We start from the raw sequence: 23,831 nt of genomic DNA, 5'->3' as shown, positions 1-23,831 counted from the left end.
TCCAACCTCAGGATGCAGCCAACAGAATGATCAGATCATTTGTACCCATTACCTTAGGAAGGACTCCTCCAGTTTAGGAAAGATATCTGGCTCTGGGGAGGGGCAGATCAATTCCATTCCAGCTCCAGCCCTTACAAGCTGTCTCATCTTAGGCAAGTGACTATAACCAGGTGGGCCTCGATGTCCTGGTCTGTAAGATAGGGGCAGTGGACAGAGTCCCTACCTGTAGGAGTGCTTGCGAGAGACCGTGTGTAAGAAGTTGTGAGTTCTGGTCTGAGATGAGAGGCTGCGGCTGGAGAGCCATGCATCCTGTCAACGGGAGGCCTGAGACCGGCCCTGCTCCCTTTTATGATGCCCCTGAGATACCCGGTAGTGACAGGATTTCAAGGTCACCGGGATTGTAAAGGACTCCTCCGACCTCAGTCATGTCCCCTTCCCACCACACACTGGGGAGCCTCTGTGGCCCTCTGGGATGAGCTCCCCCCAGCACCCCCCACCCCTGCCCAGCAGAGCAAAGCATTCTAGCAGAGTACGAGCAGCTACCGAGCAGCTACCGGATGTTGAGGGCCGACCCCGGCCCGGCCCTGTGCTAGTGACTCCTACACAGGGCACACCTGGGAAAGGCAGGTCGTCTTCTCCTGAGTATACGAACCTCCCCATTTACTCACAGGTCATACGCAGCCGATCACAGCCGCGCGGAGTTGTGATCACAGGCCGGCTGAGACCTTTAAGAAGCAAGTGCCCCTGACCCCGGAGTCTGACCTCCGGCTCCCCCACCAAGTAAGTACCCGCAAGCCCCTGGGCAAGTGCCTTAAGGTCCCAGCTTGTTTCCTCTGTCTGAAACGTGCGCTAATGGTAATGCCTACTTTAGGGGGTTAACAAGAGGATTAAAAGAGCTAACGCATTTAAAGGACTTCGGTAAGCTCTTCATAAATCACGGTTGTCGGGATTTTTATTTTTATGACTATGGTGGAGGGATCAAGGAGAGGACGAAGATTCGGCCAAGGAGACGGAGAAGTGGCAGCAACCACAAGACCGGGGAGGGGGGAGCCACGAGAAAAGGGTGTCATGGAAACCAAAGGGAGAGAATGCCAAGAAGGAGGGAGATCTAACACAAAAGGGCACTCAGAGGCCGGTTTCTTCTGACAAGACAAAAAGAGCAATTTTCATCTCTTAGCGACCGATGAGAATAAAGGCAGAAAGGAAGAAAATTAGCCTCTAGCTTTCTTTTTTGTTTTTAAGTTTTCCTTTAAATTCCGGTGAGTTAGCACACGGCGTAACATTAGTTTCAGGTTTACAATATAGTGAGTGATTCCACACGTCCATGCGTCGTCACCCGGTGCTCATCGGGACAAGTGCATTCTTAATGCCCGTCACCTATTCCTCCCCTCCCCCACCCCCGCTGTCCCCCGCCCCTCTGGTAACCATCAGTTTGTTCCCTATAGTGGAGTCTGTTTCTTGGTTTGCCTCTACTCTCTGTCTCTTTCCCCCTCCCTTTGTTCCTTTGCTTTGTTTCTTCAATTTCACATAGGAGTGAAATCATATGGTATTTGTCTTTCTCTGGCTTATTTCACTTAGCGCTAGACTCTCTAGCTCCATCCGTTATCAATGCGAATTAGCCTAAAGCTTCAAGTGAAGCCTTTTGGAGACCAACCTCATCAAGCCGATCAGAATGCCCAGGTGTCATTTCCATGTCTTCTAATCAGGGAAAATATGTATCTCTTGGCTTTTCTTGAAATGAAACAGACAAAAAGAAATGTCAGGCTACATCAGGTGGGTGAAATGAAAATTTAGACAATCTCAAATTTACAAGGCAGAGGGGAAGGGCGGGGAAGGGAGGAAAACAGGTCGGATCACAGAACAGGTTTTCAAAGCAGAGGTCTACACCGGACCCCCACACTGACTCCGGTGTAAAGGAGCGTCGCGAAATGGGCCGAATGTATGGATTTTTCTTTCCATCTTTCTATTCTGCCTGGTGCCAGAAAGAAATTACGACAGCACAAGCTGTGTCTTTGGACAAATATTCAACAAGTGTTTATAGAGTGAAGTCAGCGGGGGGGGGGGGGGGGCGGGAACGATCCAGAGGTGGGCTGATATTCTAATCTAGGTAGAGACCTCCCAAGGGGTGATTTAGGGAGGCATAGCAAGGAATTAAGGGTTAAAAATCTACATACACTGTGAAGTGGTTTTGCGGGGCCTGAGTGGAGCTGCCACTTGCCTGGGGTCGGGAGGGGGTCCTCTTCGGCTTGGGAGAGATAGGGGTGACTTTCCCAGAGGTGCCCCAGAGGGATGCAAGGAGGGGGCCCTCTCCTGGCCAGTTGTCAGCTAAAGGATCCCGAGGCAGAGAGGCTCTCCCAGTCTCCTTCTGCACATGAGGGTTAAGAAAGCTGAGGCTGAAGGCAAATTCGGGGTGTGAGGCGTGGGGTGGGGGAGGGGTGATGGCGGAGCACGGAAGGCTGAGCCTCCGACCCTCACCACCACCACCACTTCTGAGAGGGGAGCGTGGGTGGTTGGAGTGGAGGGTTTTAGGGTCAGATTGTGAGGTCATTGATGGGGCAGGAGGGAGAGGCCTGGGAGGGGCTGAGGGGCTCTTTCTGGAAAGAGAAGTACTTCAAGGCAGGCTCTGAGTACGGCAGCCTTCCTTGGGTTAGGGCCCAGGGAAGGCTGCCAGTGGCTTCTCCTGCTCCCTCGGGGCCTCAGCCCGCAGCCCTGTGTCCCTACGGAGCTCGTCATCCCCACTGAGCTGTCATCAACCGCCAGCCTAATTAAAACCCCAGTACCTCTCCCTGGGCCCCTAACCTCCCCTCGGCCCCTGCTAGGACAGCACAGCCCAGAGTTCTGTAGCGTCCCCTGGAAACTGCGATTCCCGCCAGGCTTCCTGTGGCTGTCAGCTCCATGTGTCTTCCTGGTCATCACGCCCTCACCCGCTCTCCCCTGTGCTTCTCTCTGCCCCCCGCCCCACGCACCATCTCCCACTGCTGCAGACGCTACCCTCTCAGCTCTGTGAAGTCCCTACTTGATGCACGACCAACTCCCCCGGGCCCTCGGATCTGCGCATTCACTTCCCTCTCCACACACAGCCCTCAATGCAATCATGCCCCCCCCCCCGCCTCGTCCTGCTCACAGAAATAGGGACGCACGCACCTACGCAAAACACAGGGACCCTCAGGGGCTGAGGTCACCCACGTCCTCGCTTACCACCCTCCAATATGAGAGGAGGAGATGGGGGGGGGGCAGGCCAGCTTCCAGGAGGGTCCGTCCCTTCTTTCCCACCCCCGTGAGTGCCCTCCACTCACTAAAATGCTGTATGGGGCCTCTCGGCTTTCTGATGGCCGGGTTCCTGCAGGTGCCCGGCTGCTAGATGACTTCTCATCCCTCCCCAGCGAGTCTCAATTCTTGGGGTGAGGAGGGGGTTAGCTTGGAGTCCTCGGGTGCCCTTGTCCTCCAGCAAATCACTTCAGGGCTGATGGGGGGAGGCCCTGACGCTCCCGGCGCTGGGCTCTGCTCTCTCCTTTCCTTCACCGGGGAGTGAGGCTGGGGGGGGGGTGGTGAGGAGAGGGTGGCGTCAGGCCACAGGAGACATTCCCGGTTGTGACCTGGGATGTCCAGAAGTAGCAGCAGCAACAGCAATCCCAGGGATGCACCCAGAGGAAAAAGTGCTCTTCCTCAAAGTGACCAGGAATGGTGCCCCTGGGAGCCCTATTTTGGGGCTAGTACCTCAGCACCGGACTCCTTTGAATCCAGTAGAGGAGAAAGCACCGCCCCACTGCTATCCAACTAGCGGGCACCGTAGCCTGGCTTGTCTGACCCGAGGGGCAGGCCCGTTGTAAGGGGCTCCGTCCATCTACCTTTGGGAACGGTTTCAGCCCTCTCTTCTTCCTTCTTCCCTTTTCCCTTCCCTCTGCAAATTGAGGTCGATAAAAACCCCACCTCGGGGTACAAACCCATCCCTGTATAGCTTTCTGCTATGTTGCTCCTTTTCCCTTTACCTCTCCCTAAAAGAGTAACAGAGACATTAAAATCGATGCTGATAAATATTTATTGACATAGAAAGAAGCCCACGACATATATCATTTGGTGAAAAAATACAGACTATAGAACAGCACTTCTATGTGATCATTTTTATCTATACATACATCTATCTGGGTACACAGGTATAGGGAAGTATCTAGAAGGACGTCCATCAAAGGGATGACGACGGTTAGATCGGGGTGGAGAGCTGGGGGTAACTTGTACTTTACTTTCTTGTACTTTTCTTTGTTTGAAGATTTAACAATGAATGATGCCACTTTCACAAAGAGAACAGAGCCAGCGAGGAAATGAGCGCACAAAGAAAACAGGCCCTTAGGCAGGGGGGCTGGGGAAGCAAGGACAGAGGTCAGGCTGTCTCCCTCCACTGTGCTGGTATTCAAGACCCTCTCTACTCCACTCCCAAAGGAAAGCTGCTTTGTGGATTCATGCAATTAGAAGCGCCCCTCCCCAGTTGTCCCATTGCTGGACTCAGAATATGGGTTAGGGTTCATTTAAGGCTAGGGGACACCAGCTCACTGCAGCTCAGAAGGGTCATCTTGTTGGCCAGGGGCCTCTCTGGGTCCCTCCTCCTCTGTATGGGTCAGCTCCTGCAGGGTGATGATCAGATTCTCAAACACCTGGGCCCGGCTGCTGTCATTGTCACAGGTTTCCTTTGAGTGGCCCTCCTCGCCGCAGTAGGAGCAGCGGATTGTGTGTTTTCGCTTCCGGGTTCTACGCAGGTGCCTAGAACCATCATTCTTATGCCCAGAACCCCCGCTGGTGGAAGGAGACTGAGCCCGGGAACTGCTAGGGGAATCGATGACTAGCACTTGGTCCCGAGGTCTGGCCCTGCGTCTGGGGAGCGGAGAAGCCGTGAATGACAGTGGAGGGTCCTGAGACTCCACCAGGATCACATCCTCATCTGAGTCATCGAGGGCATCATCTATCTCTATCACGTTGCAGTCGGGACTGCCGACCACTATCTGCGGGGAGCCCTGAAATGCCATCAGGCTGGTGGCCCTCTCCACCAGTGACTCGGATCTTTTGGGCCGTTTCTGTTTAAGGAAAGTGTCATCCCAATCCTCTTCCTCCCTGACCATCTTGATCAACTCGAGGAAACTGGGGAGGCGCTCCTGCTCATTTGCATACATCCTGAGAAGATGCTTCAGCCTAAAGCGCAGGTCCCCGTTCAGCTCGGCCCCTAAAAGGAGCTGGTGCAGGCGGGTCTGGTTTGCATCTTTCTGAGCTATGATCCCCGCCTGAATAGCATTCTGGAGCTGCACCTCTAAACGGATCACATAAAGGGAGGCTTTCTCCCCTTGCGCCTGCAGGGTGTTAAAAAATTTACCGTGAGCCGACACACTGCTTTCCGATTCTCCAAACACCAATTTCATGGCACGCAAGAAATCGGCCACACTTAGATTGGGGTTGGCTGCCTGCAGCAAAAGCATGACCTCCCTGGCGGGGCCTCGAAGCGTTTTCAGCAAGCGCTTGAGCTTCTCCTCCTCAGACATATTCCAATCCGGCAGGGCCCCATTGACTTGGATGAGCCAGTTTTCAAAGGTTTCTTCCCCCTGGGCTGGCACCACCCTCCCCGAGAACAACTTCATATTTCTCTCTGCCACGCTGGCCATTAAAGGGCCGAGGCTTCTCCCCAGGGACCTCAGCATAGAATGGGCCCACGGCGGCAAGGGTGCGTTCTGCCGCCGGCTATTACCCATGCGCGCAATGATGCTAGCCATGACTGATGACGGTCGGGGTGTCCGAATGGAACAAGACGCTCAGGCTTTGTGGGTTAGCCTAATGTGCAGGCGTGCTGGGGGACTCTCCTATCTCAGTAGGGGCTGTAAAGAAGAAGAAGAAAAAAAACCGGGTGGTAGTTAATAAGGGAATTGGCTGCAGTCGTATTACTCTCTCCCTTCCTGCATATCCTGCAGTGCATCTTATATATGCCCACCTCCCTAAAAATATCTTCTGGGAGACTGGCGATTACAACCTCACGGAGCCAGCCGGTGTCTCGGTGTAAGCAGGGTGCTTTTTACGGCCACATCCAGCCAGTCGTCCAGGAGGGAGGGCAACTGTTGCTTCTAATTCTAAGTGTAATCGTGTGTACGGAAGCTGATATTGGCCTCTCAAAATAGAGCACAGTGGTCACAGATTTGTCGGAATCCGTAAGATCTCGTTAACCTCTTGGTCTCAGGTCCCAACCACACCCCCTTCTGAAAGTCCCCCCGCCCCACCCCCGCCCCGGTTATGTCTCAGATTCTTACAGGAGCGCAGGAACGGGCGCGCGCGCGCCTTTATTTCACTTCCAGCTTCTGCAACCGGTGGCCTCCGCGAGAAAGCTCGTCTCCAGGCTAACAGCCGATCTCTGTCCACCGGGGCGGGTGGGGGGGGGGTCGCCGATCCGAGACCTCCGGGCGTCAAGATTGCGCCGCCGCGGCGGAGGGTAGGGAAGGGAAGGGTCAGGAGCAGCCTCCTCGCTCATCCCGCTCCCTCCACCCCCGCCACCCACCCCCCTCCCCGCTGCCTCCGCTGTGGGTAGGCGGAAAATTCCCTCTCCCACCTTCTGAGCACAAGCCAAAGCGACCCCCGCCCCATTACATTTCCCCCGGGAAGTGGTCGGCCTACCAGCTCTGCAATCAGCCGCACAGAATTCAAGTTCGGATTCGGCTTTGATGGCCTGCCACGGAGATAGGGAATAGGAGTTGAACACGCACACCCACACAGCCCTCTCCAGAAGAGATGAAGAGATGCAAAGGGGGTTCAAGGCAGACAGCTTGCCATCCTTCCCTCCCCCCACCCCGACCCTTCGTCCCCCCTCCCCGAAAAGGCCCCGCCGCTCAATCCAGGCAAATCCTACCCATTAGGCGGCATCCAGCGCAACCCCACCTCCTCCCTCAGCGCTGCCGGTCCACGGGCGTGCTCCTCCCCCCGCCTCGCCGTCCCCGGTTTCCCCAGGCGGGGAGCCACCCGGGACCGGTGCCCCTCCTCTCTCCGCCGCCGGGCAATCGCGCCCCCCTTTCTTTACCTGTGCTCGGCTCGGTGGGCTGCGGACCCTCGGGCCTTGCCAGCTGCGGATGCCGCCTTCCGGTCTCCGCGGCCCTGCGAGGGAAGAGGACGGGCACGTCCCCGGCCGCTTAAGCGACCCGGAGCTGCCCGCGGAGCTGCTCCGCACGGCGCCCCCCGCCACCAGCGAGGGGTAGCTGAGCCCAGACAGCACGGTTCCCACGGCAGCCGCCGCCGCTTTTATCTTCGGCCCACGGAGACAAAAGAGCGTGACGAGAGAGCCGGCGCGGCCAATCAGCGGGGCGCGGGGGCGGGTCCCCGCGCGGTCTCGAGCCGGATGCAAATGTGCGCCCGAGGGGGGCGGGGTGAGGTGGGCAGAAGGGCCGGCGGGCGTCCAAGGCCGCTTCGGTGCCTGGACTGGAAGAGTTTGCGACTCTTGCCCGCTTCTCCCTCTTTTCGCTCTTGGCTCAACTCCGCGCCTTGGGGCCGGCGCATTAAACACCGAATGGGATCGAAACCAAACACACAATAAAAGCGGCTCACCTTTGTATAGGGGGAAGGGAGAAAAAAAAAAAAAAAAAAGCATCAGCGCTTGCTCTGTGCAAATAGACTTACACAATTCTTTTACTGTGAGGGAGGTGGTAGCGTGTCCATGTCACAAAGAAGGCACTCGGGCATCCGGGCCCTTAACCGGTACTCACTAAGGTATGGGTGCAAGTCTGGCTGCATGAGAATCATTTGGGGGGGGCGAGGAGGGAGCTGGTTAGAAATGCAGATTCCCGGGCCCCGCTTCCGGGGGATTCCCATCGACTAGGACAAGAGCTGGGTGTGATTTTTGTTAAGTCGCTGTAGTTCATCCCGAGAGGATGTAGGAGGATGGTGAATTAGTAAATGGACCTGCCTCCAACGTATCCGTTTATAGCATATCTTGGGTGAAATGAAGCTCCAGAGCGGACGCTCCTACCTAGGGTCCACGGTCTGCCTGAAATTGGATGCAAAGATTCTGGACTCTGTAGGAAGCTGAATAATGGCCACCCAAATATACCAAGTCCCAATCCCCGGAACCTGCAGATGTTAACCTTGTATAAAGTAAGAGTCTTTGCAGATGTGGTTAGATTAAGGATCTCGCCGTCAGGAGATGCTCCAGGAGTATCTGAGTGGGCCCTCAATGCAATCTCGCGTCCTTGTAAGACAGAAGGAGAGGGAGAGCTGACTCAAACAGAAGAGGAGAAGGTGATGTTGAAGACTGATGCAGGGATTAGAGTGGCGTGGCCACAGGCAAAAGTGCCCGCGGCCACCGGAAACCGGAAGAGGCAAAGAACAGAGCACAGCCCTGCCCACACCTTGAATTGAGCCCAGAGAAACTGATGCTGAACTTCTGGTCTCCAGAACTCCGGAGTATAAATTGTTTTAAGCCCCTGAGTTGGTAATTAGTTAGGGCGGCCACAAGAAACTAATACAGACTCTATATTTCTCGGAGTCCAGAGCTTTGCACATGTTTAGATGGGCCTGTGGTCCAGTAATGGTTAAAAACCACCCCCCTCCAACCTTTCTCCATTTAATATCTTTCTCCTTCATTTTGTACTTGAGGAAGAAGTATGAGGACTAACACCCAACGCAACTCGCCTAGACCCCCCCGAGCCACAGCTCTCTGCTGGTGATGGAGCTCTTCCATTTCTCAACCCGAAGACTGCATTCTAGGTCGCCCTTCTGTGAGCTCTTGAGCAGACCCCTCCTTTGCCGGGTTGGGCATCACTGGCCTCAGAGAAGGAGCAACTCCGTGAAAGGGAGTCTGTCCGGAGTGAATGGGTCGGAAGTCAGTGGCTCCACGTATGAGACTGCTGGGGCTGCCATAACCGGGGGGCCACAGAGCCGGTGGCTCAAACAGGGGACATTTATTTCCTCACAGGTATGGAGGCTAGGAATCCAGATCAAGGTGCACACAGGATTGGTGTCCCCTGAGGTCCCTCCCCTTGGCTTGCAGACAGCTGCACTCTTGCTGCCTCTTCACAGGGTCTGCGTGTACCTGCTCCCACCTTCAAATGTCCTCTTCTTCTAAGGACCCCAGTCAGATTGGACTAGGACCCACTCTGACAGCTTCATCCTGACTCAGTCACCTGTCTTACGGGCCCATCTCCACCTACAGTTACGTCCTGAGGTACCGGAGGCCAGGGCTCCCGCACGTGTGCTCTGGAGGGACACAATTCAGCCCGTAACACCCTCGTTCCCCTTATTCTGGAACAGCATGGCTCCTTTCCCCACTTGGGACTTTTCGGGGGCCAGGGTGCCGGGGGCATGCGTTGCACGAGTGGACGGCCCACGCACAAAGCAGTTGCTGTTGCTTTTTCGTGACTGGTGATGGCTGGAAGTGAGTCAACAGTGGGGTGCCCTTCAAGCTACTGTTGGGTTCCTCTTTAGCACTCAAGGTACTTCACCTGCTCCTTTCTGCTTTCTTTCTTTTTTTTTTTTTAAGTTTCTTTATTTATTTTGAGAGAGAGAGAGAGAGAGAGAGAGAGAGAGAGAGAGAACATGGGCAAAGTGGGATCGTGACCTGAGCCAAAATCAAGAGTCGGATGCTTAACCGGCTGAGAGCCACCCAGGCCCCCCCGCCCCCGCTCCTGCCCTTTCTGTTCTCTTCTTTCCAACCTTAGTATTTAGAATTCCTTAAAGTATAGAATCCAGATTTGGAGGCGAAGCACCTTCCATCTCAGGATTGTGGCCTGTCTCTTGTGGACGGGATAGAGTAGGATGGGGTGATAGAGGTGGGGAGAAGGCAGGCTGGTCACCTTGCAGACCCAGGGCTGAGGTCAGCAGTAGCTTATGGGCTAACTTCATACTCTTCCTTTGGCCCCCCAGGACCACGACATCTGCCCCTGGCCTCTCAGCAGATTCTTTTTCTGAATTTGAAGGGTCTCATCACCAAGTCAGGTGATCTGCAGCCGGCCCTGGCGGCATCAGAAAAGACAAAGACTAGACCTCAGAGCTCTACAAGATTGCTGAAAAGAAACGGAGTGTGAGGGGGTGCCCGGATGGCTTGGTCGGTTGAGCCCCCAGGTCTTGGTTTTGGTCTCGCGGTTCGTGGGATCGAGCCCCGCATCTGGCTGCACGCTGACAGCGTGGAGCCTGCTTGGGATTCTCTCTCGCCCTCTCTCCCTGCCCCTCTCTCCCTGTCTCAAATGAATAGATAAACATTAAAAAAAAAAAAAGAAAAGAAATGGATTGCATACCAGGTGCCTGGGTTGGGTCCTGAGAACAAAAAGAGGGTCTTTCCATGCAGACCTGGGAGGAGGGTGGCTAAGCTGGCTCCAGTCGGTTATTGAACATCCCTTATCTCTGGCTGCATGTTTTGGGGTGTCGGGGGCCACTTCCAATGGCAAAGATTCAGGCTCTGGTGGCTCTAAGGGGGGACCGCATTTTATTTGCCAATTGCAAAAGCATAAACTTTCGAAAAGTTGATGGTTAGGAACTAAAACTTTCGGTGGAACCAATAATAGCTACCTTTGGTTGCTTTGCTCCTCTCTGTCAGGAATTTTCCATCCATTATCTCACTTAAGCCTCTCCAGCAGCCCTGTTGAAATAGACATTGTTCTCCCATCGAAGTAGCTGAGGGCTTACAGACACTTCACGCTCGAGCTCTTTGGCTCATCAGAAGCCAAAGCCCGGATGCGGGACGCTTATGAAAGACCCCTCCCCAGCCTAAGCTGAGACCCCGAGGGCGGCATCTTTCATGGAAATACTCAACGAGAGGGTGATTGCAAGATATTTTTAGGCAAAGAAAAACTAAGAGAGATTGCCACCGGCAGACTGCCCTAGTGGAGATTCTAAAGGATGTACTTCAGGGGGAAAATTATCTTAGAAGAAGGAAACGCAGGACGGAATGGAGAGCAGGGAAAGTACGTGGGCAATATGAGTGAATACGGATGGAAGAAGGAATCACACAAACGTCCATTCTGTTTTTTAAAAAAGAAACTTGCAAGGACCTTACAATAAGAAAAGACGTCAGAAGCAGCGTAAATGGAGTTCAAGTTTTCTAAGGGCCTTGTATCACATCGGAAGGGACTTAGGTACTTACATCTAGACTTTTATCAAAGGTAATTATGTATGTAGGCAATAATAGGATGTAATTATTAAAATAACAACAACAGGATGTAAATCTTCAAACTAGTGGAGATGGAAAATAACCGAAAAATTTTTAAAAATTCCTTTTAAGTCAATTCTTTTTAAATCAAGAAAGAAGAGGCAAAAGAAACTCAGGGGGAACCAATACAAGCACAAAATAAAATGGTAGCTTGAAACCCCAATGTATCAATGATTTTATTAAATGTTTATGACCTAAGGGGCGCCTGGGTGGCTCAGTCGGTTAAGCGTCCGACTGCGGCTCAGGTCATGATCTCGCGGTCCGTGAGTTCGAGCCCCGCATCGGGCTCTGTGCTGACCGCTCGGAGCCTGGAGCCTGTTTCGGATTCTGCGTCTCCCTCTCTCTCTGACCCTCCCCCGTTCATGCTCTGTCTCTCTCTGTCTCAAAAATAAGCAAACGTTAAAAAAATTTTTTTAAATAAATAAATAAATGTTTATGAGCTAAACGCTCAAGTATTATCAAGTAGGATGAATAAGTACGTCTGTATGCTGTTTGAGAGAGACAAATTCAAAATATAAGGATACAGATAGGTTGACCATAAAAAGATGGGGAGAGCTAAGTCACCCGAATAATGACATAAGCGATAGAACACTTGTATAGAGATACTCAAACAAAATACACTTCAAAAGCGAACAGCATTATTCGAGATGTAGAAGGACATTTCCTAATGATAAAAGACTCAATTCACCAGGAATGATTATGCATTTATAACAAAACCTCAAGATATATAAAGGAGAAGTTAACTTACTAAAAGGAGAAATAGACAAATACAATAATCCGAGTGGGAGGTCTACCCCACCCCGTACTTCATCCAAGAGACATAAAAAGGGTCTCCAAGGATATAGAATTTTTGAACAACATAATCAATAACTTGAGCTTTACAGCCATTGTATAGAACACTGCAACCAACAACCACAGAATACACGTGCACAAGGTTGATGAAACGTGACCATGTCCCAAGCCGGAAAGCAAACCACATTTCAAAAAGTTGGAATCTGATCATAATGTAAAGAAGTTACAAATCGATAATTACAAAAGACAACTGAAAAAGCTGGGTATTAGAAAGGCAATAGTGGAGTCACAGAACATTTGTAGTTGAACAACAGTGAAAAGACATCGAAACTGCTTCGGATGCAGCCAAAGCAGTGCTTAGAAGGAAAAAGTGTCTTTTAGCAATGGTGAAAGGCCAAAAGCTAATGAATTAAGTATCCATTTGCAGATATTAAAAAGCAAACAAGAGGGGCACTGGGGTGGCTCAGTCGGTTGAGCGTCCGACTTCAGCGCCGGTCATGATCTTGCGGTTTGCGGGTTCGAGCCCCGCGCCTCCGGGCTCGCTGCTGTCAGCGCAGAGCCCTCTTTGGATCCTCTGCCTCCCTCTCTCTGCCCCTCCCCCGCTTACACTCTCTCTCAAAAATAAATAAGGAGAAGGTCGCTGGAACCTCCAACGTGTAGCCAGATAGAAGCACAGGTAACAGCCTGGGCTTGAGACTGGCATCTGAGGTGGGGGTGGGGGACTGTCCTGTAAGGCTAAGCCCTTTAACTATGGCGTCTGATGCCACCTCCGGGTAGACAGTGTCAGAATTAAGTTGAATTCTCTGACACCTTGGTGGTATCTGAGAATTGTTTGGTGTTCACTGGGGGATCAGCCCCCACCCCAAGTTAGAATTGGGTCTAGCGACCCTAAGAGATGGGGGTTCTAGCCAGGGAAATTAGGGCAGAAAAAAGCAATAAGCAACATCCACATTGGAAACAAGTAATGTGATCTCTATTTGTGGATGATATGTTTTTGTATATAGAAAAGCCTACAGAAGCCACTGGAAAACTAGTTCAACGTGGTTGTAAGATACAAGATCGATATACAAAACTCAGCTGTATTTCTATACGCTAGCAATGAACAATCCAAATATGAAATGAAGAAATCCATTTACAGTAACTTCAAAAAAGAACATATTTATGAATAAATTTTAAAAGTGTGAGACTCCCACCACGAAAACCACACATGATCACTGAAAGAAATGAAAGATCTAAATAAATGGAAAGATACGTTATTTTCACAAATTGGAAGACTTCATGTTGCTAAGATCGTGACCTACAGATTGATCTACAAATTCACCGTGATCCGTATCATAATCTTGGTTGGCTTCTTGGTAGAAATTGACAAGCTGGTGGTAAAAGTCATGTGGAAATGCAGGGGACCCAGAATAGCCAAACAATCTTGAAAAAGAAGAGCTTGAAGATTAACCCTTCGCAGTTTCAAAATTTATAAAAAGCTACAGAATCAAGACTGTGTGGTACTTGCATGAGAAGAGATATACAGATCAGAATAGAATAGAAGTGAGAGTCCAAAAATAAGTCCAGACATTTACGGTCAATTTTCGACACAAGGGTGCCAGACCATTCATTCAGTGGGGAAGAAGAGTCTGTGCAACAAATGACACGGGGACAGTTATGTGTCCAAATACAAAATAATGAAGTTGGACCCCCACTTCGTACCATGTACAAAAATTAGTACAAACTATGGGGTGCCTGGTTGGCTCAGTCGGAAGCATGAGACTCTCTATCTCGGGGTTGCGACTTAGAGCCCCACATTGGATGTAGAGATTACTGAGATAAATCAAACTTAAAAAAAATAATACAAGGGGCACCTGGGTGGCCCAGTCAGTTAAGCGAGCATCTGACTTCGGCTCGGGTCATGATCTCACGGTTCGGGAGTTCAAGCCCCACATCGGGCTCTCTGTTGTCAGTGCAGAGCCGGCTTCTGATCCTCTGTCTCCCCCTCTCTCGCTCTTTCCCTGCTCACACTCTGTCTCTCAAAAATAAATAAACGTTTTGAAACGTAAAAAATAAGCAAAACATTAATACAAAGTCGATAATGGGGAAAAAAACCAAAAAAATTAAATACAAGAGCTAAAATTTAAAAACTCTTAGAAGAAATCATAGTTGAAATAAATATTTGTGACCTTGAGGTAGGCAGAAACTTCTAAGACATGAAAGCACAGGCAAGAAGAGAACGCATGGATAAGTAGACTTTGGTACATCAAAGGACACTACCGGGAAAGGGGAAAGACAATCCGCAGAACGAGAGACAATACATGCAAACTGTGTATCTGAGAAGGGACTTATAGCTAGAATAAATAAAATGCCTTTATAATTCAATAACAAAAAGGCAAATAATCCAATTAGAAATGGGCAAAGGATCTGAACAGACATTTCTCTAGGGAAGATACAGAAATGGCCAACAAGCACATGAAAAGATGCTCAACATCATTGGCCATCAGGAAATGCCAATGGAAACCATAATGAGAGACCACCCTATACCTACCAAGATGTCTATAATAAAGAAGACAGACAATGACAGATGTTGGCAAGGATATGGGGTGGAGTGCTCAAATATCGCTGGTGGGAATGTAAAATGATACAGTCACTTTGGAAACCAGTCAGGAACTTCCTCAACAGGTTGAATACAGAATTACCATACCGTGCAATAATCGCACACCTCAGTGAATACCCAAGAGAAACGGAAACATATATCCACATCAAAACTTGTACCCAAATGTCCATAGCACCATGAGAAGCAATAGCCAAAAAGTGGAAACAACCCAAATGCCCATTAACTGATGGATGGATAAAAGGAATAAAGTACTGATCCACGGACGAACCTTGGAAACATCATGCGAAGTAAGAGAAGCCAGTCACCCAAGGCCACATATCGTGCGGTTCCATTCACAGGAGTTGTTCAGAATAGCCAAGTCCAAGGAGACAGAAAGTAGGCTAATGGTTTCCAGGGGCTGGGGAGGGGAGGGAGGGCGAGGAAAGGGGGTGACTGCTAACGGGTACAGGGTTTCATTTCGGGCTGATGGGAGTGTCGGAAAATCGATTGTGACAATGATTGTACAGCTCTGAAAATATTTTAAAAGCCACTGAATTGTACGCCTTAAAAGGGTGAATTGTATGAGCGTGCGGCGTATCACAATAAAGTTGTCTTTGTTTCATTTTTTCATTGTCATTTATTTGTCTTTATTATTTAGTTACTTTTTTTTTTTTTTTCAACTAGGCTCCACGCCCAGCATGGGGCTTGAACTCACGGCACTGAGGTCAGGAGCTGCACGTTCTACTGACTGAGCCAGCCAGGAGCCCCCTACATTTTTATTTCTTTTCTTGTCTTTTTTTTTTTTTTACATTGCTTTAACATCTGTGTTTTTAAAAATCATAAGTGGCTTACATTTGCTTTTATTATTGAAGGTATAGGTGACGTACAAGACTCTATGGGTCTCAGGTGCACAACATAGTGATTTGATAATTCTACACGGTACTCAGTGCTCACCACTAGGGTGGTCCCCGTCTGTCACCATCCAGATGTTATTACAATACTGTTGGCCGTCTTCCCTGTGCCGTGCTCTTCAACTCCATGACTCATTTATTTTATAACCGGAAGTTGGTAGCTCTGAGCCCCCTTCACCTATTTTTGCCCATCCCCCCGCCCCTCCCTGCCCGCAGCCACCAGTTGGTTCTCTGTGTTTAAGAGCCCATTTGGTTGTTTGCCTGTTTTTGTTTTTTAGATTCCACAGAGAAGGGAAATCGTACGGTATTTGCCTTCCTCGGGCTGCTTTCACTTTGCATAACGCCCTCTAGGTCCATCCGTGTTGTCACAAATGGCACGATCTCATTCTTTTTAATGGCTGAGTGGTATTCCATCGTGTGTGGAGAAAACGGAGCCCTCGCGCGCTGTGGATGGGATGGTAAATGGGAGGAACCCCCGGGGAAGACGGTATGAAGGCTCCTCCACCAATTAAAAATAGAGCTACCACATGATCCAGCATGTCTCTGGGTATTTAGCCACAGACAATGAAAACGCTAATCTGAAAAAGAGAGTTGCACCCCTATGTTCAATGCAGCATCATTTACAATAACCAAGATAGGAAAGCAACCCAAGTGTGCGTCCACAGATGAATAAAGAATATGTAGTGTGTGTGCATACACCTATATGTATATATTTATATAATGTGGGTGTGTATATATATAATGCGTATATAAAGTATATATGTATAATGGAATACTAATCAGCCATTAATAAGCTGGGGTTTTTTTCAAAGCTGGGTTTTTTTTAATTCTTTTTTTTTAATGTTTATTTTTGAGAGAGAGAGAGAGGCATGGGGGAGGGGCAGAGAGAGAGAGAGAGAGGGAGAGAGAGAGGATCCGAAGCAGCCTCTGTGCTGACAGCAGAGAGCCCAACGTGGGGCCAAAGTCAGATGTAAGAAGTCGGTTTTTAAAAAAGAAGATTGGGGCGCCTGGGTGGCTCGGTCGGTTGGGCGTCCGACTTCAGCTCAGGTCATGATCTCACGGTCCGTGAGTTCGAGCCCCGCGTCAGGCTCTGTGCTGACAGCTCAGAGCCCGGAGCCTGTTTCAGACTCTGTGTCTCCCTCTCTCTCTCTGACGCTCCCCCATTCATGCTCTGTCTCTCTCTGTCTCAAAAATAAATAAGCGTTAAAAAAAATTAAAAAAGAAGATTTATGGCAGGGCTCTGGGTGGCTCAGTCGGTTGAGCGTCTGACTTCGGCTCCTGTCTTGATCTCACGGCTCGTGAGTGAGTTCGAGCCCCACATCGGGCTCACTGTCATCAACACAGAGCCCGCTTCGGATGTTCTGTACCCGCCCCCCTCTCTGCCCCTTCCCTGCTTGTGCTCTCTCTCTGTCTCAAAAATTAATAAATCTTTATAAAAAAAATGTATGGCCCAGATCCATTCACACAAAGCTCAAACACAGGGGAGACTGTATTGCTTAGACATGCACACGGAGATGATAAAACTAACAGAAAGCAAGGAGAGCTTACCAGAAAAGTCAGGGTGGTGGTTACCCCTGGGGAAAGAGAGCAGTTTTGAATGAAAAGAGGCCTGCAGAGGGCTTCTGTGGTGCCCCTCAGGCTCCGCCGGACCAATTAGCTTCCATTTGGGCGTCTGTCACTGAGTTCTCAGTTTCTTAATCCTCCTGTGCCTCAGTTTCCACACCTGTAAACAGAGTGTATCATTGCATCCGGCTCCGATGTTACTGTGAAGGTTAAGGGCAGTGATCCTTGTAAAGTCTGAGTCTCTGTTGCATGCCTGTTTTTGTTCTGTTTTCCATGCGTTGTCGCTCCATGAAAAGACCAAAGTTGCATTTTAAAACCTCCTGTTTAAAACCTCAAGGCGTGTGAGTCTTGCTCAGACTGGTTCTGCCTCCTCCGCCCAAAAGAGGTGGAGGGGAATAAATATTTATTGACCGTTCCAAAGTCCCAGGCATCGGGTCAAGGGCTTCGCATCCTCTTTACACACTCCCTTAATCTTCCACCCTAGCCCGTGGGCCGCTACGTTTAATAGAGACGGGCACTCAGAGAGGTTAAGAAAGGAGCCTAAGGTAACACAGCTTAGGTGAGGTCACGTTTTGAAAACAGGTCCATCTAACTCCAAAGCCTAGCTATCTAAGCTATAAGGCACATCCTATTACAGAAACTGCCTTGGTTCCTGTTGGGGTCTCTGTTCTCAGGACTCTTCTAGGCACAACCCAAACCCAAGCTCAACTGTGTGTGTGGCAAAGGTCCTGGGATCGATGGGGGCGAGAGCAGAGGCAGGGGTGCCGCTGGGGCTCTGGGACCTGGGACAGTCCCCAGCTTTGTGATGGGCGGGCTAAAGACGCCTACCATTGACCGGTTCCAACCTGCACCAAGGGACCGAGGCTATCCCAGTTCTTTCATAGTTACATCACTGGGACACAGCAGCTGTCATTCAAATCCAGGTAATCTCTTTTCAACGCGCTGTGACATTTAAGGGAACAGATGGAACAACTTGTCAAATGCTTGTCCGAGGCTGTTCACCTGGGCTCACAAATCCTTCCCCTCGGCCAACAGATTTTTCATAAAGGAGTGCTAATCTCTCTGGCTTACTGCCCTCTGCATCCCTATGACCTTAGATGCTGGGGCCACTGGCTAGGCTCAGAACCTGCTTGTGGGCTCCTCCTAGTACCACCTCTATTCTTCCTTTACAATTCTATCCCAGGCAGAAAGAATAGAACTTCTTGCTGATTACCCCTGGTCTCCCCCAAGTGCCCCCAAGTTCCATGAGAGCCGGTGGAAGGGACTATCTCCTCTGCTGTATCCACAGTGCCCCGCTCTCGGCCTGGCCCAAAGCAGATGCTTAATCGATCTTTGTCGAAGGATGAATGAATGAACGAACGAGAGAACGAACGAACAAGTGAGTGAAAGAGAAAAGTAGCATCAGATAAATGTGATCATTGTTCTCAAAGCCTTTCAAGAGCTCTCCTATGGAAGAGGGAAGATTGTTTTAATTAACTTTTTGTTTTGAAATAATTTCAGCATTACGGAATAGTTGCCAGACTACTACGTAGAATCCTCCCACGCCGTCTATCCAGATTCCACCAGTTTTGAATATTTTGGGGCTCTCTCACTACTTACACACTAATGTTCTTTTTTTCGGAACCACTTGCAGAACTATTGCATATATCATTCCACTCTTCTTCTTCACACTTCAGTGGGTAATTTCCAAGGACAAGGACATTCTCAGAGATAGCCCACAGCACAGTGATCACATTCAGGAATTTTAACAGTGATACACTATTGCACTGTAGCGTCCTGTTCCATTGTTGCCAATTGTGTGGGAAACTTTGTCTGTTCCCTTCCGTTCCCCCCCCCCCCCCCCGGGGCAGGATTAACAGGTAGATACATCCGCGAGGAATATGATTTTTGACTCTAGAATGGAAAGATTGATCTAAAAAGTGAGAGTTGGCTATCAGTGAATGAAATGACATATCCCCAATAACAGAGAACCCCCTGCTGCTGGGGGTATTTAGGCAGAGACTAGATTACCTGTCAGGAATGAGGGAAGATGAGATCCCTTAGGAAGAGGAGCTGCAGAATAGCTCCCTGTGTCCCTCGCAAACCAGGTAACTTACATGAAACATACTTGGCTTTTTTTTTTTTTTTTTTCACTTACCACTTCAGGGTTGGCTTTTTGTGTGGCTGGAGTAGCTGGTTTTTTTCCATGGCAGGGTGTCAAAGCAACCTCAGTGTTCCATCGACCTGAAAGTTCTATGAACAGGTCAGCCCTGAAATAATAACACTAACGTGTATTTTGTGCTTACTATGAGTCAGGCACTGGTTTAGAGTGCTTTGCAAGTGTGAACTCCATTATGTCTCCAAAAAACCCAAGGATGTAGCTGCTATTATTATCCCTGTTTTACTGATGAGGAATCTGAGGTTCGAGTAGGTTTTGACATCTTACTCTGGTTCAGATCTAATGTTCTGATCTGAATATTTAAGACACTATGTTCCAGTTCAAGTGAGTGTACGTGGAGATTTTTAAAATTGGCTCAATTCTTAGAACATAGTACTTTAAGACTTCAAGAATATTAGTATTTCTTTATCTACTTGTATGTATTCCTTTCCAAAAAGGGGAGGCTAATTTGGAATTTGGTGGGGAGGGTCTCTATTTCTGTTTCCCAACTTTCTGATTGTTGTCTTTTTAAAGTTTATTTGTTTGTTTTGAGAGAGAGAGAGCAAGAAAGAGAGAGAGAGAGAGAGAGCACAATCAGGGGAGGGGCAGAGAGAGACGAGAGAGAGAGAATCCCAAGCAGGCTCTGCGTTATCAGCACAGAGCCTAATGCGGGGCTCAAACCCACAAATCGTGAGATCATGACCTGAGCCGAAATCAGGAGTTGGACACTTAACCACTGAGCCACCCAGGCACCCCTGACTATTGCTACTGTAATTTTTATTTTTATTTTAGACCCATACTTGTCACTTTAATTGACATGCCAACTCCAGATTCCAGACTGTCCCAGGGACTGTCTGTATAAAGCTGTTGAATCTCCCTACTGTGCTAGCATTCCAGAAGACACAGGAGCCAGAATGATGGCTCCTTCTTTCCTAAGCCTTGTGGAGTTCATATTTTTCAGAATCTTTACCTCCTGGCTAATTCTCACTAATCCTTCAAATTTCAGCTTAAATATCACATCCTTGGAAAAGCTTTTGCTACCTACCCTTCAAGACTTGGTCAGATTCCCCTGCTACCTGCTCCCACCGCATCATCAACCTTTCCCTCAGAGCAGTGATCACATTTCATACGATTGTTTTCTGTTTTTACAGTTAGACTGTCATACAATTGTTTTGACGGGCCGCATCTGTGTTTCTCCCTAACGTAGCCTCAGTGTTTAGCACACTGTGGCCACTCGATAAATGTTTCTCGAAGGAATGAATGAAAAGACGAAGACCCGGTTCCACTCCGGAAAAGGAGGTTGGCAAAAGAAAACATCAATGAGTAAGCGGTGCCCCTGGAGGCAAAAAGGAGGCTGTTCTAGTATCCAGAGTCAAAGCTAACCAGTGACTCAGTCAAAACAAGGGATTTGGTGGGCCCAGCAGGGAGTTGTGGTCCAAGCCAGAACCTTGGTCGGTAGCTATAGGACAGCAGCAGCAGCAGGAAAGATCTCAATTCAGCGCTAGGATGCCATAGCTGACCGGAAGTAGTCTGCTGTCAAGGGTTAAAGCCTTCTGGAAAGACAGGGTACTAGAAAACACGTGCCCCTATAGTTTTCTTCATCAGGGGCAGAGAAATAGAGGCAGGCTAAAAAGACTTCAAGGAAGACCTACAAAAGGGTTTTGAGAGGAGGGCGCCAAAATAATGTCCCCTCTCACTAAGTGGCATTCACAAAGCTGCCATTACCATTTCCACACGCAGCCCCCAGATGGCGGCACTGTATCACTCTTAAGCTGCAAGTTGCCGGTAAGCGCTCTCTCTACCCTGACGTCTTGCTTGCCATCCCACGATTGCCCCGTGGCAAGCTCGGATTTGGAGTTTCTTCACCCTGTGCCAAGAGGCTTACAATGTGTCTTCTTCTGGGGGTGACGCCATTGGTCTTTCCCAAGTGGCCGGCTCCCACAACCCCGACTCTTGAAGCTTGCCTCTCATTGCCACCCCGGGTGCCCTCCAACCCTGTTGGAAGTCATGACCCAATGGTTCCCTCCAACAATCCATAGTCAGCATGTCCAAGATGGAATCCATATTTCTCATCCACCCCATCCCGCACCCCCCACTCAAGCCTTTGCTTCTCTATAGCATCTTGAACATCTCCCGTCCGTTCACAAAGTCCTGGTGAGTCCACCGCTAACATAGTTCAGACCTGAGCTCTCCTCTCCAATGTTTCTGGCACAGGGGATCCTCACCACCTCTCAGCTAAGCTCCTAACTCATCTGCTTATCTCCACCATCTTCCTCCCACGATCCATGCCGCCGCCCCCATCTGTGACTTTACGCAAACTCCTCCCAGGACAAGGATGCTCCCCTTTCTTAATCTGTTCATGTTCTACCGACACTTCAAGCTGCAGATCAACTAACCCCTTCCTCAAAAGCTTTTTCTGGGTCTCCTCCCAGCCCCAACATCCCTGCCTACGGCACTTTATTTGGACCTCCTTTTATAGCTCTAATTTTTCACACTCTGCCTTGAAGATCATTCATTATTTATATACACGACCATCTCCCTCCATCCCTTAGCCCAGGAGGGCAGCTATGGGGCACAAATCCTTCAGGTTACCCCTGACCAGTACCCAATGAGAGACGTCACTAATGGATCTTAGCTGTCTTCCTACGGAGCCCAAACTCACTCGCAGAATCCTTCTCGAAACAGTATCTCCAGGCAGAACTTGTCCGCAAGATGAAACAAATGTTCCATCCCTCCCTCGGACTATAAGAAACAATGAGCCAGGAAGCAAGTCCTATCCTTCTGTGAACCCACCACGGCATCTTGTACCTAACCTATCCTCATTTAGAGGCTTCTGGAATGAAGGAATAAACACGTGGAACAGCGCAGACCCTCGCAGCAGGAATGCGGCTCCCAGACTCCACAGTTCAATTCAGTCAGCTTTGTTTCACTCCAACGTGCCTACTATATCCTGCTGGTGACGGTCACGTGGTGTAGACCAAAATTTCCCAATGCTATTCAGGACAGCAACTTACCAAAGACTGCATGACTAAGTGTACACTCAGCAGGTTGAAGGAGCACGTACTTAACCACACGTGCTTATACTGGCCCTGATTCTGAGGGGGGAAAAATGGCACAACACGGACAGGCTTTCTATTGCCATTTGCACAAACATTCTCTACACATATTAAAAGTTGGCGTTTGGTTGTATGGGGGGTGGGGCGGGGTGTGTGTGTGTGTGTGTGTGTGTGTGTGTAGGGTTTTTCTTTCCCCCAGGGAAACCTGGGTGTTGGTTGCGTAAGAACTTCTGAATTTCAAGGCCAACCTTGAGTTTTCACTTCTTTCATAGATGACTTACTGTCCCTTGTAAAAACTTTCCAGAGTTCCGTGGAATACAGTTACACTAGTGTTTAGTCACAGCAGCCTGAAAGGGGGGAAAAACTACTGTGTGAGGACAGGGCCATATTCACGACTAGACGCCAACGCAGAGAGGGTTCGAGGGCCAAACAATCATTGGCTCCCGAATCCTTGCCCCCTGTACATAACAAAGCATCGACATTCAAAAATTGACCATGAGCCTCCCCGGATCCCGGTTCGAACACGTTATAGAAACAACAACAACAACAACAAATTGAGACGGTTGGGGAAGTGCAGACACCGACTGGATATCTGATAGTATTAGGCAATTATTGTTAATTTTTTTAAGGTATGATGATGGCGTTGTGGTTTATTGATTGATTTTCACTACGTAATGTTTTCTTATCTTACCTTTTCGGAAATGATCTAGATAGTCAAGAATTTAACTTTTTTTTTTTTTTTTTTTAAAGTAGGCTTCGCACCCAGCATGGGGGCCAACCCGGGGCTTGAACTCATGACCCTGAGATCAAGACCTGAGCTGAGATCAAGTTGTCAGGTGCTTAACCGACTGAGCCACCCAGGTGTTCCTCAATGAATTTAACTTTACTCATCATTTCACTTAGCAAAACTTTAAAGATTTTGGAAGCTATTTAGAAGTTTGCCTATAAACCTTTTAATCTTATTTACATGTATTTAACTTACTTGTTCCTAACAATTACATGTAGATTATCCACAAAACTTCATGGGGCAGTGGACAAAGTCGATCATTATTTTAAGGTTTTTTTTTTTTTTTTTCCTGACAAATTTGCAATAGAGATAACAGGAACTTAAGTGATTTTCAGTAAACAGGGGCAGGATAAAAGTTCTATATTTAATCCTGATAACTCTAAATTTTTTTTAATGCTTATTTTTGAGAGAGACAGAGACAGAGTGTGAGCGGGGGAGGGGCAGAGAGAAAGGGAGACAGAATCCAAAGCAGGCTCCAGGCTCCAAGCTGTCAGCACAGAGCCCGACGCGGGGCTCGAACCCACGAACCCACGAGATCAGGATCTGAGCCGAAGTCGGATGCTTAACCGACTGAGCCACCCAGGCGCCCCGTAATCCTGATAACCCTAAAGACATGTCCATTTTAATTAAACCAACAACCTTAAATAAGCTTTGATAATGTGTATTTTCCATGTTGTAGTGTTGTTTTTTTTTTTTTTTAAGATTTTATTTTTCTGTAATCTCTACATTTCACATGGGGCTTGAACTCACAACCTGAGGTCATGTTGGCCTTTCTTTTTTTTTATTTTATTTTATTTTTTTTTTAATTTTTTTTTTCAACATTTTTTTATTTATTTTTGGGACAGAGAG

At 49.0% G+C, this 23,831-nt stretch overlaps 1 protein-coding gene across 3 annotated transcripts; it reads right to left on the bottom strand.

Annotated features, from left to right (window-relative positions):
- Positions 1-4,020: 4,020 nt before the first annotated feature.
- On the bottom strand, positions 4,021-22,964 carry ZCCHC12 (zinc finger CCHC-type containing 12). 3 transcript variants are annotated; one of them, XM_030304675.1, is made up of 6 exons: positions 21,948-22,964; positions 16,988-17,162; positions 7,043-7,563; positions 6,643-6,694; positions 6,282-6,425; positions 4,021-5,855 (listed from the first exon to the last, which is right to left on the bottom strand). In XM_030304675.1, exon 6 carries the CDS (start codon positions 5,751-5,753, stop codon positions 4,545-4,547), a length of 1,209 nt encoding a protein of 402 aa, XP_030160535.1. In that variant the 5' UTR covers positions 5,754-5,855; positions 6,282-6,425; positions 6,643-6,694; positions 7,043-7,563; positions 16,988-17,162; positions 21,948-22,964; the 3' UTR covers positions 4,021-4,544. The 3 variants fall into 3 exon arrangements, with proteins under 3 accessions (XP_030160535.1, XP_030160534.1, XP_030160536.1); XM_030304674.1 differs by lacking the exon at positions 21,948-22,964 and adding an exon at positions 19,140-19,707; XM_030304676.1 differs by lacking the exon at positions 21,948-22,964 and having other exon boundaries at positions 7,043-7,116; positions 16,988-19,707.
- Between the last annotated feature and the right edge of the window lie 867 nt (positions 22,965-23,831).

Source organism: Lynx canadensis, chromosome X (genome assembly GCF_007474595.2).
Source record: "Lynx canadensis isolate LIC74 chromosome X, mLynCan4.pri.v2, whole genome shotgun sequence".
Lineage (NCBI taxonomy): Eukaryota > Metazoa > Chordata > Mammalia > Carnivora > Felidae > Lynx > Lynx canadensis.
Note: the sequence above shows the minus strand (reverse complement) of the source record. Positions and strands in the feature narration are given on the sequence as shown.